Here is a 14,604-nt window from a genome sequence, read left to right on the forward strand (position 1 = left end):
CCACAGCACTGGCTGGCCTTCCTGCTGCGTATGATATAATGTACAGCTGTACACCTAGCCCTGATGGACACCCCACACTCCCCCCCCCCCGCCCCAAAGGACCCCCTGCTTCAAGTCAATGATTCTTCTTTAAAAAATAGGATTCCTGGTGGGGGGAATATTTTGGCAGAGGTTTTTTCTCAGCGGTGCTGTAGTGGAAGAGGAGCTGTACAAAGCCAGGTCAAATGTGCCTCCCACTCCGTAGGAGCCCTTCCTGGGGAAAAAAAGTGGCACAAGGCAGAGTGGGCCAGGAAAGGTAAGAACTATAAAAACTCTCCTTATGGAAATCCAAAAGTTTTAAAAAAATACAGCATTTAAAAACAAAGCCAGATTGCCTCATGTGCCTCCCAGCTCCACCCTAATGCCCAGAAATACCTCCTGAATGAATTGTCCCTGTAGAAAAATATATACACATGCATTTCTCTTCCTAGTAAATTCCCAAAGGTTGAACACAAATGCTAGTGAAAAACCACAGCTCTGCTCATGCTTGGCTCTGCTTTTGCACCCAGGCTTGTACATATGCACGCGTGTGTACACACACAGTGTGCCACTCCGGGAACCCCAGAACAGGCAGAGAAAAACCTTTATGGAGTTTATCTAATGAGCTCTCTCTATATATGTATATTTAAAAAAAAAAAAAGCAATGCAAATTCAACACATCTGAACAAGAAAGCTCCACCCTGGGCTTTCCCCCCCCTCCTCCTGCTGGCTGGGGCTCTGCAGGCAGTGGGTGCAGGCAGGTGCTGCCCAGCTGCCCACAGGCACCAGGGACAGCCCCAGCCCTGGGCAGGGGCAGGAGGCTGGACAGGACCATCCCCAAGTGCTTTGCACTCCATCGTTTGGCACAGCTGAGGCTCAGTTGTAGGCTTGGCACAGGAGAGCAGACCATGGTTGGGCTCGGTACCGTGGTCCCAAGTTAGAAACAGTCCGGCTCCAGAGGGTCCATCGTGGGCAGGAGCGATCCCTCTGCTCTATGTGCGTGAGACAGTCTCCTTGGCACTGCAGTACAGCTGGGACCCCGAATAGCAGCAAGTATCAAAGAGGGGAGGAGAAATCTAACAGTGGGGATGTGAGATCCTGCGGAGTCCTATTTACACTGTGCTGAACCCCATCAAGTCCAGCCTCTTGTGGGAAAAGTGGCCTGAAAAGCAGGTGACATCATAAAAACTCAGAATGTGATGCACCTCCCTGGGCAAAGGGCCCATGCTGCTTGCTTGAGCAAGGCAGAAAAGCTGGACCTCTAGGGAAAAATAAAAAGTTTGGCAACCAAGAGAGCCGTGACGGGCAGGGCAGGAGCCTCCCCACTGCCAGAGTAGAAAACAGGCCAAGAGGGATGGGTGGGGGGTGGGTTGGATGGGAATTTTGGGAAAGTGGTGTGTGTGTGGGGGCGGTGGGTGTGTGTTTGCATTTGAAAGCGCTCTAGCACTTCTGCTCCATGCAGGCCAGATGCTGCGGCACATGCATTTGGAGTATTGCTGCTTGGAGGAGAGTCCCTGGGCTCTAGGCGCATGGGAGGTGCTGCTTGAGGATCTGTCTGGTCTGGGGAGCTATTCTGTCCAGGAAGCGGATTTTGAACTCCACGATCAAGTCTCCTTGCTGGCTGGGGGCCTTGGGGAAGGGCAGGCCCTCCCCGCGTAGTCTCTTCACTGTCCCTGGCTTGATGATGTCATTGCAGGGCAGCGGGATCACCCGCCCGTCGATGGTGGGAATGTTCATGGTGCAGCCGCATAAGGCCTGCAGGGAGAAGATGGGGACACACTGTCAGGTGGGGCTGCCACCCAAAAGCATCCCTGTCAGCCGTGCCGCTGCACCCCATCCTCCTACCGGCTGCTCCCCGGGTTAAACCTACGGCTCTGTTTGGATGATGCCCATGAGCAGGGCAGTTGATGCTCACCAGTGCAAGCCCAGGTCTGTACTGGTGCCAGCCAAACTGGGCTGCAGGAACCATGCAGGAGAGGGGTGCCCCAGGCGAGGGGTGCCCCAGGTGAGAGGTGCTCCAGCCTCATGGGGGGAAGGACCCCCCTCCCCATCTCCTGGGCTCCGCAGGAGGCATCACCAGCAAGCACCAGGCCGCTCGCAGCAACAGGATAGGCTAAATTTAGCCCCGCCCCTTCCCCGGCCTCACCGACCAGCCTCGGGTAGCCGAAAATCCAGCTGAGATCATCGGATGCCGCCGCGGTTCACCAGCTGTCACCCTCCGGAGCCCGGCAGCTCTGCCCGGCGCTGGGGGTTATCTATAGCACAGCCCGCGTCGCGTCCCATCCCCCCCTCAACAGCCTCCAAAAGGTTGTGCCGGCGCTGGGCAGCGGTGCGGCCGCGGCACAGCACCGAGCTTTCCTGGAAGCCGAGGACCTGGAACAGCTGGGGCCCATCACCGGTCCCCATTGCAAAGCCAAGAGCCGGTTTCGTGGGTGCCACCCCGTTGTACCCCAGTAGCCAGCAGCAGCCAGGGTGATGGATGCCGCAGCAGCCACAAGCCGGCCTGCATTGGCAAGCCACGTGACGCAGGAATGCAGCAAGAAAATCCTGGTGTCCTTAAATAACTCGGGCAGCTCTGACGTACACGTGGGCAGGATCGTCTCCAGGCTTTCGGCAAGGGAGAAAGGCTGAGGGAGAGGACTGTGAGCAATGCTTCTGGGGGGGGCAGGGGGTGGTTTGCCAGGGGTATAGCCTCGAGCTTCCCAGGCAGGGGCTGGCACACACTCGTCCCTGCCTGGCATGCAAAGCACTCACCCCTCGGAGCTGGGTCCTGGGAGGTCCCAGCCCTACTGTCCCCGTCCCCCCCAAACACCCTGCAAAGGAAGGGGAGGAGGATGTGGTTTGCTGTTTCTGGGGTAGATGGGAAGATGTTCTGCATCCCCCTCCCCAGGAAAAGTCTCTGGTGGCAGAGCAGCAACAGGCACCAGGAGAAACATCTCTTCTCATGCTGGCCACTGGCTCAGGTCCAATGGTTGCAGCTTCTGTGGCTGAGCCAGGCCTTTGCACCAGAGCAGTCACAGTGGGACAGCTGGGGCCATCTCCTTGCACAGCTCCTCTGCATGGGGCCTCCTCCCAGGAAGAGCTTTTCTGGCTGCAGGAGGATGCCCATTGCCAGCTCCATGTGACCAGCAAGTGCTTGGCTGGATCTCTAGCAGGTTGGGCGGGAGTGAAGGACAATCTCCCCACATCAATGCATTTCTACCCCACGCTCACCCAAAAATGCTGGAGCCCTCCTGCTTGTTGGCACCCACCGTCATGCACCATGGAGGGCTGCACGGGTCTACGTGTGTCAGGGAAAGGACATCTCCAGCCATAAAATGGGAAGGAGAGCAGGAACTCCCTAGGGGAGCACGTGGACAGGGCAAGCACAGGGATGCAAGCAGGAGCAGGCAGTAACAGTGAAGGCAGACAGGTTCTTAATGTTTCCTTCCTAAAGCCAAGACGCAAGAACCAGAGGCAATTGCTCCTTTGCCGTATGTTCCTGTTTTTCATTTTTCTTGTCCAACTTCATTGGCATTTGGGAAACTGGTTGATGAAGTAACACCATGTGAGAGACCGAAAGAGTTAATGTCTCAAACATTGTGGTGGGGCAAGTTCTGCTTAACGACGAACTCTGCATAACAAAGAGCCCTGCCTAGCAAGGAACCCCACAGGTGAAAAGCAGCTGATCAGCACAGGACATCGGCAACAGGTCGGGGAGGGCATGCCGGAGCATTCACAGCTCCATGTTCTGATAAGCTGAGTGGGGCAGCTCACCATGTATGGCCAAAGATCAAACAACGGTCATGTCTGCAGGGAAGGGGAAGTTACTTCCCAAACGACCCCCAAGCCCACCAACCCATTTCCCAAAGGTTCTGAAAGCACAAACCAGGCATGACACCTAATTAGCCTAATGAGTTCGAGTGCTTGTCTGAAGGAGGGGCAATGATGATAAAAGGACACAAACTGAAGCCCCATGTGTGCGTGCCCACCAGAACTGGACTCCTCGGCTGGCTGGACCCAGGACCGGTGACATCTTTCTCTTTTCTTTTTCTCTCTCTCTTCCTCCCTCCCTCCCCTTTTCCATAATCCCTACACCTCATCCCTTTAGACATAAAGCCATTGACCAAGTCTGGGACTAGGAGTGGATCCAGCCGCCCCTGGGCTCCTCTCTGAGGAGTCTAGAAAGCAAGGGGGTCTGCTCTGAACCTCCTGACTCAATGGGAGGGCTCTCCTTCTTCCCTGAACTGATGTATATGGTTACCACGGGTTACATGGTTTACTGAGGTAGTTTCATGCCAATTCCTGTTGAGAGAAACCCTGCCACCTATTGTTAACGCCTTCCAAGTTCAGTTTGCTTCTGCCATGAATAAAATGTTTAACTGATTGTTTGGTGTCATTTCACCTTAATTTAGCCCGAGGGAATTCTGAACTCAACACGACCCCTCCCTGGTCTGTCCAGCCCAGGTCGTGACACACCAGTAACCGCGGGAGCTGCCCTGCATCCTAGGAAGAAGCTTGGTTTATCCCTAGGTATTAAATCACCATGGGTTTGATAGCTGAGCTCTGCACTGTGCTGTGAAAGCTGAGCTTTATCTAGGTCAGCGGTGGGTCCTCCTCGGCTCACAGCAGAACTGGGGAGGGGGGAAAATGTCACCACTGGTCGCATCTCAGCCAGGCACTGATGCATGGATGCTTTGAGGAAGGTGATGCCAGGTAAATGATGCAAAGCAGGTGGCTGCTGAAGGCAAGCATTAGGCAGGCAGCTAGGCAGGTGCAAGTCCCTGCTGGCAGTGCTGCCTGAAGTTCTGGCTCCCAGGAGAGGCAGCTGCTGGTGGAGCGGTGTCACTCCTCCCTCTCTCAACCTCCTACTGTGACACATACCTGTAATTTTAAGAAGGGACACTTCCCCACAGCCCATGAGTCTCTGGGGAAGCCCTCTTACACCTCTGGCTTCAGCAGCAGCTGGGCAGCAGTGCCCACCGGGCAGCAACCACCCCATGCTGCCCTGGCTGGGGGGACATGGCACTCAGTAGGGCCAGGATGCGAGCACTGGGAGGGTATTGCCTCCCTGGGTTGCTCTGTGGAGGGGTCTCTGGGATGGAGGAAGAGGATGCTCTCCTGACTGCCCCCAGCCCAAGCACTGGGCATGTTGCTCCCCGTGGCAGCAGGGTGCTGGCAAGGGGTCTCCAGCATGGCCATGAGTCGGGTCACAGCACCCACCACCTGCCAGCTCTGCCTGCCAGCACTGTGCTGTGCTGCTCTTGTGGCAGCAGCAAAGACTAAAGTTCAGGCTAAAAAAGGCAGACTCACAAGGAGGAAGGGTGCAAGGAGAGCACCCAAGGCTACAGCCATAGGCTCAGGTGATGAAGAGGTTGTACTGCGAGGTACTCTGTCACGTACTGAGATGGTGGCATATGGAGTCAGGGAACTCCTGGCATCTGCTTGTGCTCCAGAGCACTTAAGCTACTTCTTCTCATGGAAGATAAAAGTAGCTAAGTATCACCCTGCCCTGGCAAGCAGCAGGCTGGTGATGGCAGCCAGGCCAGCAGCTCCCTGAGGACACCCAGCACATTGGGTTTGCAGTGGGGGAGGACAGAGACTAAACATTCCAGCTCAAAGAGATGAGGAATTTGCCCAGACCATCAATTTCCACCAGTCTTTCTGTGACTTCATTGTGCAAACCAAATGCCAGCATGCATGCCTTGCTCACAGGCAGCTGGATGGAGATCACAGGCACCCTGTGGGTGAGGTGGCTGGGGAACCGCTCAGCATGGCAGAGCCGATGCTTCCTCGGGCCCAGCACCAGCACTTCTGGTGCAATAGCATGTGGGGCCAGAGCAGGTTTCTCCACTTGCTGCTCAAAGGGCAACTCCAGGTGAGAATCCCTCCAGCCTGAGCAGTGTGTGAACCTGGGCTAACGTGGTCTGGACATCAAGACAGCCAGATTGGGGTTAATTTTACAGATGGGGGCATGCACAGAAGGAAATATCTGAGGTATGGCATGCATGACTCCATAAATAAGGCAGCCTCTCCTGAGTATTTCTGGAGTGGCCAGGGGATCCAGCCACCACAGGAATAAACCTCTGCACTTTGCACTGTGAAGGAAATTCAGCTCCTGAGTCTGCAGGTTAACTTGAGATGTGTTTGCTCCAGGAGCACCCAGATCTGCCTGACCCACGTGGATGCCCCTTGCCCCCAGTGCACCTGGTCACAGCCCCAGCTGGGACACAGAGCCATCACAAAGCTCTCCCGACTTGCTGGCACACTAATGAGCTCATGTTTCCCTACTCCAGGTATGTCCCATTGAGCTTATTTCTATTAAATACATTTGAGAACATAAATCTGTCTTCAGAAAAAAAAAATCAGCTCATTAAGAAGACAGTGTCTACAGTCTGAAAGGAACAGCAAATGGCAGCTGCCAAAAATGTCAATGTTAAAGGCAGCTGCTAGCTGGGATTTATTAGAAGGTAGCTCCTCTCTGCAGAGGTCTTTGCTTGTGTCTCTCACGACCTACCTGGTCCTTCCTCATCAGTGCAGGACAAGGACTGACTCCCTTCTTGGCTCTACATGCCATGACCCAGCACCACCTCCCACCCCACAGGATTTCCCACCAATACCCACCTCTTTAAGACTGATGTTTGCGGTGTAGACCGCGTTCGTCCTGTCCCTCTTGAAGTGTGAGTGAGGCTTGTCCTTGAGGATGAAGGTGATGTCAGCAGGGATGTTGTCTGGGGTGGCATCCCCTTCTTTGGGGAATGTGATTTTGGTTCCCTCCTTCCAACCCTGTTTGATGACAATGTTTAGGATCTTGTCCTCAGTCCGCATGGTCTGGCCATCAGCATTGAGCCTTCTGCGGGTGATCTTCATCCTCTTGGTGGAGCCGTGGTAGATCTCTTCCAGGGACACCTTGAGCTCATGGATGACGGGTGGGTCTTGGACCTTTCTCCGTGTGTGCAGGGACTCCTGGTGCTGCCGGTGAACATCGTTAATGCCATTGAAGCCAAACCGGCCAAAGGCACTGAAAGGGTCATCATTGTCATCAATATCCATATCTTCCTGGTCAAAGCCATTGAACACCCGGGAGCGGCTGCTAGCAAAGAAGATATCAAAAGGGTTGGAGTCTCCAAAGAAGGACGCGAAGGTGGCATGGGGGTCTCCGTGGAAGGTGTAGTGGAAAGTGTTCCCTGAGCCACCTGAAGAGCCACCTCCAGTTTTGAGACCTGGAAGAAAAGGGAGAAGATGAGACATTAACGCTCCCTGCGGGCGGGTGCTGCTCTGGGACCATACTTTCCACACAGAAGCATGGTCTCTGCTGGCTCCAGGCAGCCCTTCCAGCAGCTCCTGGGGGCGCAGGTCACCCCCTCCAGCCCAGCCACCTGCAGAGACCGTGGGCCAGGAAGGCACCACCCCAACCCATGACACACAGTCCTGCCCCTACACCCAGCAAGCTCAAAAGCCATTCAGGATTTGTCCCCACTACCCCAACTGAGCACTTGCTTGGTTCTCTCCACTCAGTTCATGGCCTTTTCATTTAAAACATTTCCTGACCAGCCCATCTCCATTTTTTCCCATGGGCAGGCTCCCTTCTGCCCAAATAGCTCTGTCTTTTGGGCTGCACCAATGGCTGCAGTCCAGAAGCATCATGTCCAGCACATGAGAAAAGGCTTTGAGCTCAGCGAGCAACCATGACTCTTGGTGGTAGAGCAGGTGGAAGTCAGCAGACCTCCAGGTCGGCACACAGTGGAAGGGATACAGCGCTCTGTTTACAGACTGTATAAAAATGTCAGGTAAGTTCAAGGTTTGGATCTTTTGGCAACCATTCCCGTGGGAAACTCCCCTGCCAGACCTTGGGCAGGGCCTTACATCACTGCAAACCCCCCCCCCCCCAAAGTCCCAAGCAGCCAAGGCACATGACAGGTGGCCTCCAAAGAGGTCACACATGCTCTGCAAGGCTATTTTTGACTAGGAGGGCCCAGGAAGGGTTAAGCCAAGCCTAGCTCAAGGACTATTTTCAGGGCACGCCAGTGACAGTGAAGAGCTATTTCTGATGGGCTGTCCCTCGTGCCAGCCCTCTGCAGCAGGAGATAGGAGGGGGACAAGCACAGAATGGGCAAGTTCAGGGATCTTTTCTGATTGATGAAGTTTCTAGCCTGGGGTGGGGGACCTTTCACTTCACCTCACCCACCTCAGCATGTGGGACCCAAGAGTCCCTCGAAATGCTGATCCCCAGGCCATATTGCTCCAAAAAAAAAGGCATCTGATGGGAAATGAAAGGTGTGTGGGGCCATGGACCATGACTGGTCTGGAAGTCACCACCTGGGAGGTGGACAGCAGTCCCTGTCCCACGATGGGTCCGGCCAGCTCAGTGGCACCTCCGTCCCCCCTCTCTCCAGCCACAAAACCTTTTCACTTCTTTCATCCCATTTCTGCCCCAGCTTTCTGCATGTGACCAGCACCAGTTCCCCAAAACACTGATGGGGTTTGGTTTTGCTGGTACTCCCCATCCCGCTGCGAGGAGGGGGCTGCTCTTCCTTCCCTCCTTAACTCACTCTTATTTTAGCTGCCTTTGTTGATGGGGATTTCACCAAATCCCCAGTGAGCCCCCATCCCTAACAGACTGTACAGCCAGGAGGTTTCACCTTTTATCCCGTGATGCCAGCCCAAGCAGGGTCTGATTTCAGCAGCACCTCCAGGGAAAGGCTGGTTTCCTGCTTGAGAAAAACCTCTTCTCATTTTACACTGCAGCAAATCACATAGCTCAGGTGCATCCATCGTAGCCCTGACATAACTAACGGGTGGAGAATTAACCCACCGCTAGTTAATTCTGCTGGTGGCTCATTAGGGGATGCACCTGCCTGCTGGCCCCATAAGAAGGGCTGCATCTTCCACCCAGCAGCCTGTTCCTGCCAGACCTCCTGCTCTTTTAAGCACCTAAGCCCTGGGCTGATTAATGCAGATGATATTTAGCACTCTCCTCAAATGGGGTTGCGCTCTTCCATCTTCGACTAATAAGGCCACTTGCAGTGGAGTGGCTCTCCTCCTCTGTGCCAACCCCCAGACAACAGCAGACACTTGATTTCAAAACAAGGACCTATTACTTAAATTGGGAAAAGCTTTGAATCCTGTAGGTCAGCCTGTACCAGGGAGGACAGCGGGACCAGCACCCAAATGCAGGGTGAAAAGCAATACTTCTCCACTGGGAAATTTAGGTTAATTAAAAGGTTGCTAATGAATTACCCCAGGTATGACCCAGGAGGTGAGCTCCTTCCGCTTCCATCATCTCAGCTGGCTGCCAGGCTTTGGGGCAGAGGGCAGGGAGAGCCCGGCCATCCTGGGAAGCAGGGTGGCAGGTTGGAAAAATGGAGCAGCCCGGGGAAAAGCGGATTGAGAAGCGATTTCTGACATCGGCAGAGCCTTTGCTCTCCCCAATTCTGTGGCTATCAGCCCCATTTTGGGGGAAGGCATGAATCACAAGGACAACTCCAGCTGTGCTGAGGGTGTGAAAGCACTCCCTCACCTATAAAAGCCTATTTGGACCAAGCACCCCTGCCTTCAAGCAGCAGCACTCATCCCCTTACCTTCCTCCCCATACTGGTCATAAACAGCTCGTTTCTTGGGGTCACTCAGGACGTCGTAAGCCTCCGCAATCTCCTTGAACTTCTCCTCGGCATTGGGGTCTTTATTCTTATCAGGGTGATACTTCAGGGCCATTTTCCGGTAGGCTTTCTTGATTTCATCCTCATTGGCACTGGACTGGATGCCCAAAATCTTGTAATAGTCTTTCCCCATGATGGCAATGCTGCTGGGAGCCAAATACTAATTCCTGAAAGCAGAAAGACAGCTCTTTGTAAGGTGAATATTGCACTCGGGCAGCCGGGGATCAGACTGGCATGCACTTATCACGGAGCTGCCGCTCCCTGTATCCCACCAGCCAACAGCATCAGAGCCAGCTCAAGTCCATGCTTTCTGCCAGAGGTCAGCACCCCGGTGCCAGGACGTGCCCTGGCTCTGGCTTTACCTCCCGGAGCCCCACAGTGGGGACGGGGAGAGGGAGAGCCTGAGCCGGGGCACGGCATTATTATATAGACCATGCCACCGCTAATGTCAGGCGAGGACCACGTCCCTGTCCCATCCTGTCCACCCTGCTGAGCCATGCCTAAATGTAGCTGCCAGCCCATCCTCCCCAGCTCTTCCCCATCCAGGGACCTGGGACTCGAAGTGGGGTGATGACAGCAGGTTTTTGGAGGCTGAAAGCAGCAGCAGGGACCGTGCTGCCACCTTCACCTTAAAGGAACTTCAAACATTTTGTTCCTGAAAGCAATTGGCATTCAGCTGGAGATAAGCACCTCTGGCGTGTCAGAGCCATAATTTGTATTTAGCGAAGAGAGAACGAAGCCGAAGCCATTAGACAGAAACATCTTGTGATGGTGGGGGGCATTTTTTTTTGTTTGGTTGTTGTTTTTTAAAAAAACCGCAACATTTTCTAGTCTGACTTGCACTCCCTGAGAGCCTTCAACTACATCTTGCAGTAAGCCAGAAATATGAAATGGGAGAAGAGGCAGTGAAGCACCGTAGCCTTGCATGAGGCTCAGAGGTTGGCACAAGCGACTGGCTCCCAGGGCTTGCTCTGTCCATCACACAGGGGCAAAGGCCAGGGCCATGCCTATACTAAGGCATGGAAAATCCAGTGGCTGTAACCCAAGGAAGGAAAAGGACAGGTGATGAATTCATCCCCCAGGCACACTGCTGGAGCAGCAAACACCAGTGAGGTTGCAGAAACCCAGAGAGCAGCTAGAGGAGACAGGAGAGTAGCTCCTCCAAGCAGAGGCTGAGCAAGCCCCACACTCCTCCAACAATGCTTCCCGCTGCTTCTTGCCCTTTGGTTTTCTGATGGCAAACTCCCATCCCTCTCAAACCTGGCCTGCCATGCCCTGCCTCATGCAGCGCAGCTCGGTGCTTGCTCCTGGCCCTGCTCTTCTCCAGGTGTTGCCCCCAGCAGACCTGCTGCTCTCTGTTAAGTCCTCATGCTCATGTCCTGCTCCTCGCTATGGTCCAGGTTTCATCCTCTCACCCCATCCTTGCTCCAAACACCCCTGGGCAGCCCCAGCTGGTCAAGCCCCTCCAGCAGATGGATTTCTACATCAGGTGTGAGCCTTGGCCCTTTCTTTCACCATCATACAAGTTACCAGATGTTCCTCCCCCGTCCTTACTCTATCCATAAGCTCCTGGTGGAGATCACAGAGGGACCCCCCCCAACCACAGCAGCTCAGATGAGGGTGGCTGGGCATCCCTGGGGGTGCACATCCACAGTGCTGCACTGAGCCCCTGGCATCCATCCCAAGCATCCAAGGCTTGCCTTGTGTCATACCTTCAGCAATAACCCCTCCAGAGCCGGGTAGCTGCTACAGGGGCTTGGAAATTGGCCCCCTCGATCCAAACCACCAACTTTTGCTCTTTTTTTGCCCCAGCTGCAGAGTGGGTACTTTGCTGTAGGTGGGGAGGAGGGCTAAGGCACCCAACACAGAAGGGCTGATGGGCACAGGGACCTCTGAAGGATACAGCAAGGGGAGATGGGGGCACCCACAGACATGTGAGGCAGCCTGGAGGGGGCACATAAGAGACAGGAGCAGGTCCCTGGGGGCATAAAGAGCATCTGACAGCATCTCCCGTGGCAGCTCCTGAATGCCAGCATGGTTCCATACCAACTTCCCAGCAGGAGCCCACCAGCTCCTGTGCACAGAGCCACCATCACCACACAGCCCACACAGGCACTAGGGGATGCTCTACCTCCTGCCCGCCTCCCCATCTTCCCTCCCCATGGGGCTGGGGGGCTGCAAGAGACCCCAGTGTGAGTGACTGGGGGGGGGGGGGGGCTCTGAGAGGTAACCTGCCGATCCCCCTGCCAAAGGTCACCCCAGCACCTCCCTACCCCGCAGTAGCCTCTGGTATGGGGCAGGGGCTCCCCGCAACCAGGACCAGGATTTGGCCCCTGTCTGGATGATGCCAACCCTCCTGCAGCAAGGGCAAGCGAGGCAGCACTGAAGACAACCCCATTGCACCCTGAGTCAAGAGACACAGAGGTCACAAATCTTCAAATTTTCCCCCCAGGATCACAATGCCCAGCTCCAACCCTGCACAGCCCAATCTGATGGCACCACTGGGACCACCCTGCCCATCCAAAACACCATGGCGCTTCCCACAAAAGTATGTCTTGCCCCAGCAAAATGCTGTTGGCCCCCTCAAGATCTCCAGTCTTGACCGTCAAGGGGTCTTTGGCTGGGGTGGGGATGCCTGCTGGGGGATGCTCTCCCAGACGGGGAGCCCTTTGTCCAGCTGGGCTCAGGGAAGGGGGAATTTCTCTGCTGAAATGCAGCCCCGTGCTGCAGTTTACTGTGCTGGTGAGGACCAGATGCCCGTGGGTGACCCGGTGGGTTAAGGCACGCTCCGGAGGCGACGCTCACGTGTGGTGGTAAAACACGACTCTGTCCCAGAAGAGCCTCCTTCCATCCCTCCCACCTCCTGGGGATCAGCTGCGACTTGCTACCACTACCACTCCTCTCCCCCTTCTGCTCAGTCATCCTCTCCTGCCTTCCCATTTAACCCCTTCGGGAGCGGCGGGGAAGGTGTCGCAGGGTGGGTTTCAGGCGGGCGATTTCTGCATTCACCCTCCCGACTGGGATGCCTTAGGACAAGTTGCAGCCGCCCAGCTGTGGAGAAAACCACAAGCATCCCCCAGCCAGGGCCAGCCCTGCCAAGATAGCCCAGCCTCCATCCTCCTCTTGCAACCACAAGAATTAAATAAAAAATTAAATCTTTCTTCTGGCCCCACACATGACATCAGTCTGTGCAACCTCTGGATGAGCGTGCCAACTGAATAGCGATCATTTGACATAATCCCTCCGCTCAGCAGTCATGTAAGGGAACAAACCCATGCAGGCAGCAGCACTGGGGAGATTTTTTTTCCATCTCAGGGTGCAAGGTCACCGTGGGATGCCACATGCTGGAGATGGGCACCGACCAGCACCTTGGGCCATTGCGCATCACTCCTTGGTAATGAGGGCGCAAGGGCGAGAAGCAGAAACCCACTTACCGAAACTTTATGAACACATTCAGAGTTCAAGCCGTCATTTTTAAAGCCTCTAGTTTTATTTTAAACATCACAGTTGTCCGGAGGCACCAGCAGGTGCTGTGTGCCTGGCCAGGAGGCACTGAAAGGTGGCAGGGGGACAGAGGAGAGGAAGGTGCCGGCTCATTCCGAGGATACCATCGCTGCCGCCGCCAAGCGATGCTCTTGTGGGGAGCCTCCCCTGCTGGCTCCTCCAAGCACACTGAAAAGGCAACTCCTCGCCAGCCCAGTGGCTGCAGCTGGCTCCAACCTCCACTCCCAGGACAGCTCCAAAACGGCTTCGGCTGCGGGCAAGCAGGCATCAATGCAGTGTGGGGAGCTGCCATCCTTTGCGCGCTTCCCAGCAGTGCCCAGCCCTCCCCTCCCGCCATGCGCGGGGGGACCCTTCAGTGGAATTTTCCTTCTAATTGGTTTCTTGTCGCTTTCTGGGGTGGCGAGGTACAGCGGGCTCACTAAACCGCCGGATTAAGACATTTCTGCTGTCAGCTCCGGCATCCTCCCTGCTGCAGCAAGGCGCCTAGCCCCCGGCCGCCCCATTACCATCACATCCCCTGTGCAGCTCCCACTGCTGCCAAGTAGCAAGAGTGAGGAACGCCTGGGGTCCCCAGAAATTACTTGCTCACGCCCAGGGTTGGTTGTGCACCTGCAAGGTGAATCAGGGAGGAAGAAAAGTAGGGTGGCAGTGACGTACCAGGCAGAAAAAGTCATGTTAACCAATTTGCGCCTCCCTGGCTTTCCCCTTCGGATGTGCGGGGGTCCCTGTGTCCCCCTCCCCAGGTGCCAGCACCTATCCCCCAGAAGAAGGGGTCTGACTGCCACGCTCCCACCCAGCGACTGGAGTTGCCCACCAGCTGGCTCCTAGCTCTCCCCCCGCCACAGCGGGACACCAGGGTGGTGCCTTCTCCCTGCCCAGCAGCACAAAACCTACTTCTGAGAAGTCACCTTCAGGCATGCCAAGGAAATCCAGTGCCACCACGTCCCCCCACGTCCATCACCATAACTCGAGGGCTGCAGAGATCATCCTCTCTGGATGCCCACCACTGAAACAGTACATCACCAGGTGGCTCTTACATCCCACCCTCGGCAAGCAAAATGCCAGGCAGGCGACAGCCCCCAACCCACTGTGTCCCCAGGAGTTGGGGTCTAGTGGCTCGCTGAGTGCCAAGCATCGGGGTCGGCAAGCCGGGGTGGGTGCGTACCTCTCGGTGCGGCTCCAGAAAAGCAGGATGGCCGGCATGGCAGCGTATCCTGGATTTGGTCAGGGAGTCGGAGGGGATCTCTGCGCGTTGGGGCAGGCAGAGCCACCCGTGCCTGTGCCGGCTGGCAGCCACAGGGAACCAGGCAGCAATGTCATGACTACCCACAATGAATCATCCCCTCCCTGGGCCCCCACACGCACCACCTGCCTCCGCCTCCCCCCTCCCCACCGACAGCCCCACTGGAGTGCCGACACCTTCGTGGGACGGGGTTAACCCTCC

General features: G+C 55.6%; 1 protein-coding gene across 3 annotated transcripts; it reads right to left on the bottom strand.

The window, feature by feature from the left end:
* Window positions 1–891: 891 nt before the first annotated feature.
* Window positions 892–14,524, bottom strand: DNAJB5 (DnaJ heat shock protein family (Hsp40) member B5). Of its 3 annotated transcripts, none has more exons than XM_069775536.1 (4): window positions 14,326–14,524; window positions 9,579–9,823; window positions 6,622–7,220; window positions 892–1,773 (listed from the first exon to the last, which is right to left on the bottom strand). In XM_069775536.1, exons 2-4 carry the CDS (start codon window positions 9,787–9,789, stop codon window positions 1,540–1,542), a joined length of 1,044 nt encoding a protein of 347 aa, XP_069631637.1. In that variant the 5' UTR covers window positions 9,790–9,823; window positions 14,326–14,524; the 3' UTR covers window positions 892–1,539. The 3 variants fall into 3 exon arrangements, with proteins under 3 accessions (XP_069631637.1, XP_069631638.1, XP_069631636.1); XM_069775537.1 differs by lacking the exon at window positions 14,326–14,524 and adding an exon at window positions 12,392–12,581; XM_069775535.1 differs by lacking the exon at window positions 14,326–14,524 and having other exon boundaries at window positions 9,579–9,876.
* Between the last annotated feature and the right edge of the window lie 80 nt (window positions 14,525–14,604).

The sequence above is a fragment of the Haliaeetus albicilla genome, chromosome W (genome assembly GCF_947461875.1).
Source record: "Haliaeetus albicilla chromosome W, bHalAlb1.1, whole genome shotgun sequence".
In the NCBI taxonomy this organism is placed as follows: domain Eukaryota; kingdom Metazoa; phylum Chordata; class Aves; order Accipitriformes; family Accipitridae; genus Haliaeetus; species Haliaeetus albicilla.

What these genes read in the sequence shown, in the direction of transcription:
- DNAJB5 (XM_069775536.1), bottom strand. Translation starts at nt 9,789, where the DNA reads ATGGGGAAAGACTATTACAAGATTTTGGGCATCCAGTCCAGTGCCAAT. An exon ending in TGACCAGTATGGGGAGGAAG is followed by an intron (nt 7,221 to 9,578) that starts GTAAGGGGATGA and finishes CTTTTCTTCCAG; the next exon opens with GTCTCAAAACTGGAGGTGGC. An exon ending in CAAACATCAGTCTTAAAGAG is followed by an intron (nt 1,774 to 6,621) that starts GTGGGTATTGGT and finishes TTCTCCCTGCAG; the next exon opens with GCCTTATGCGGCTGCACCAT.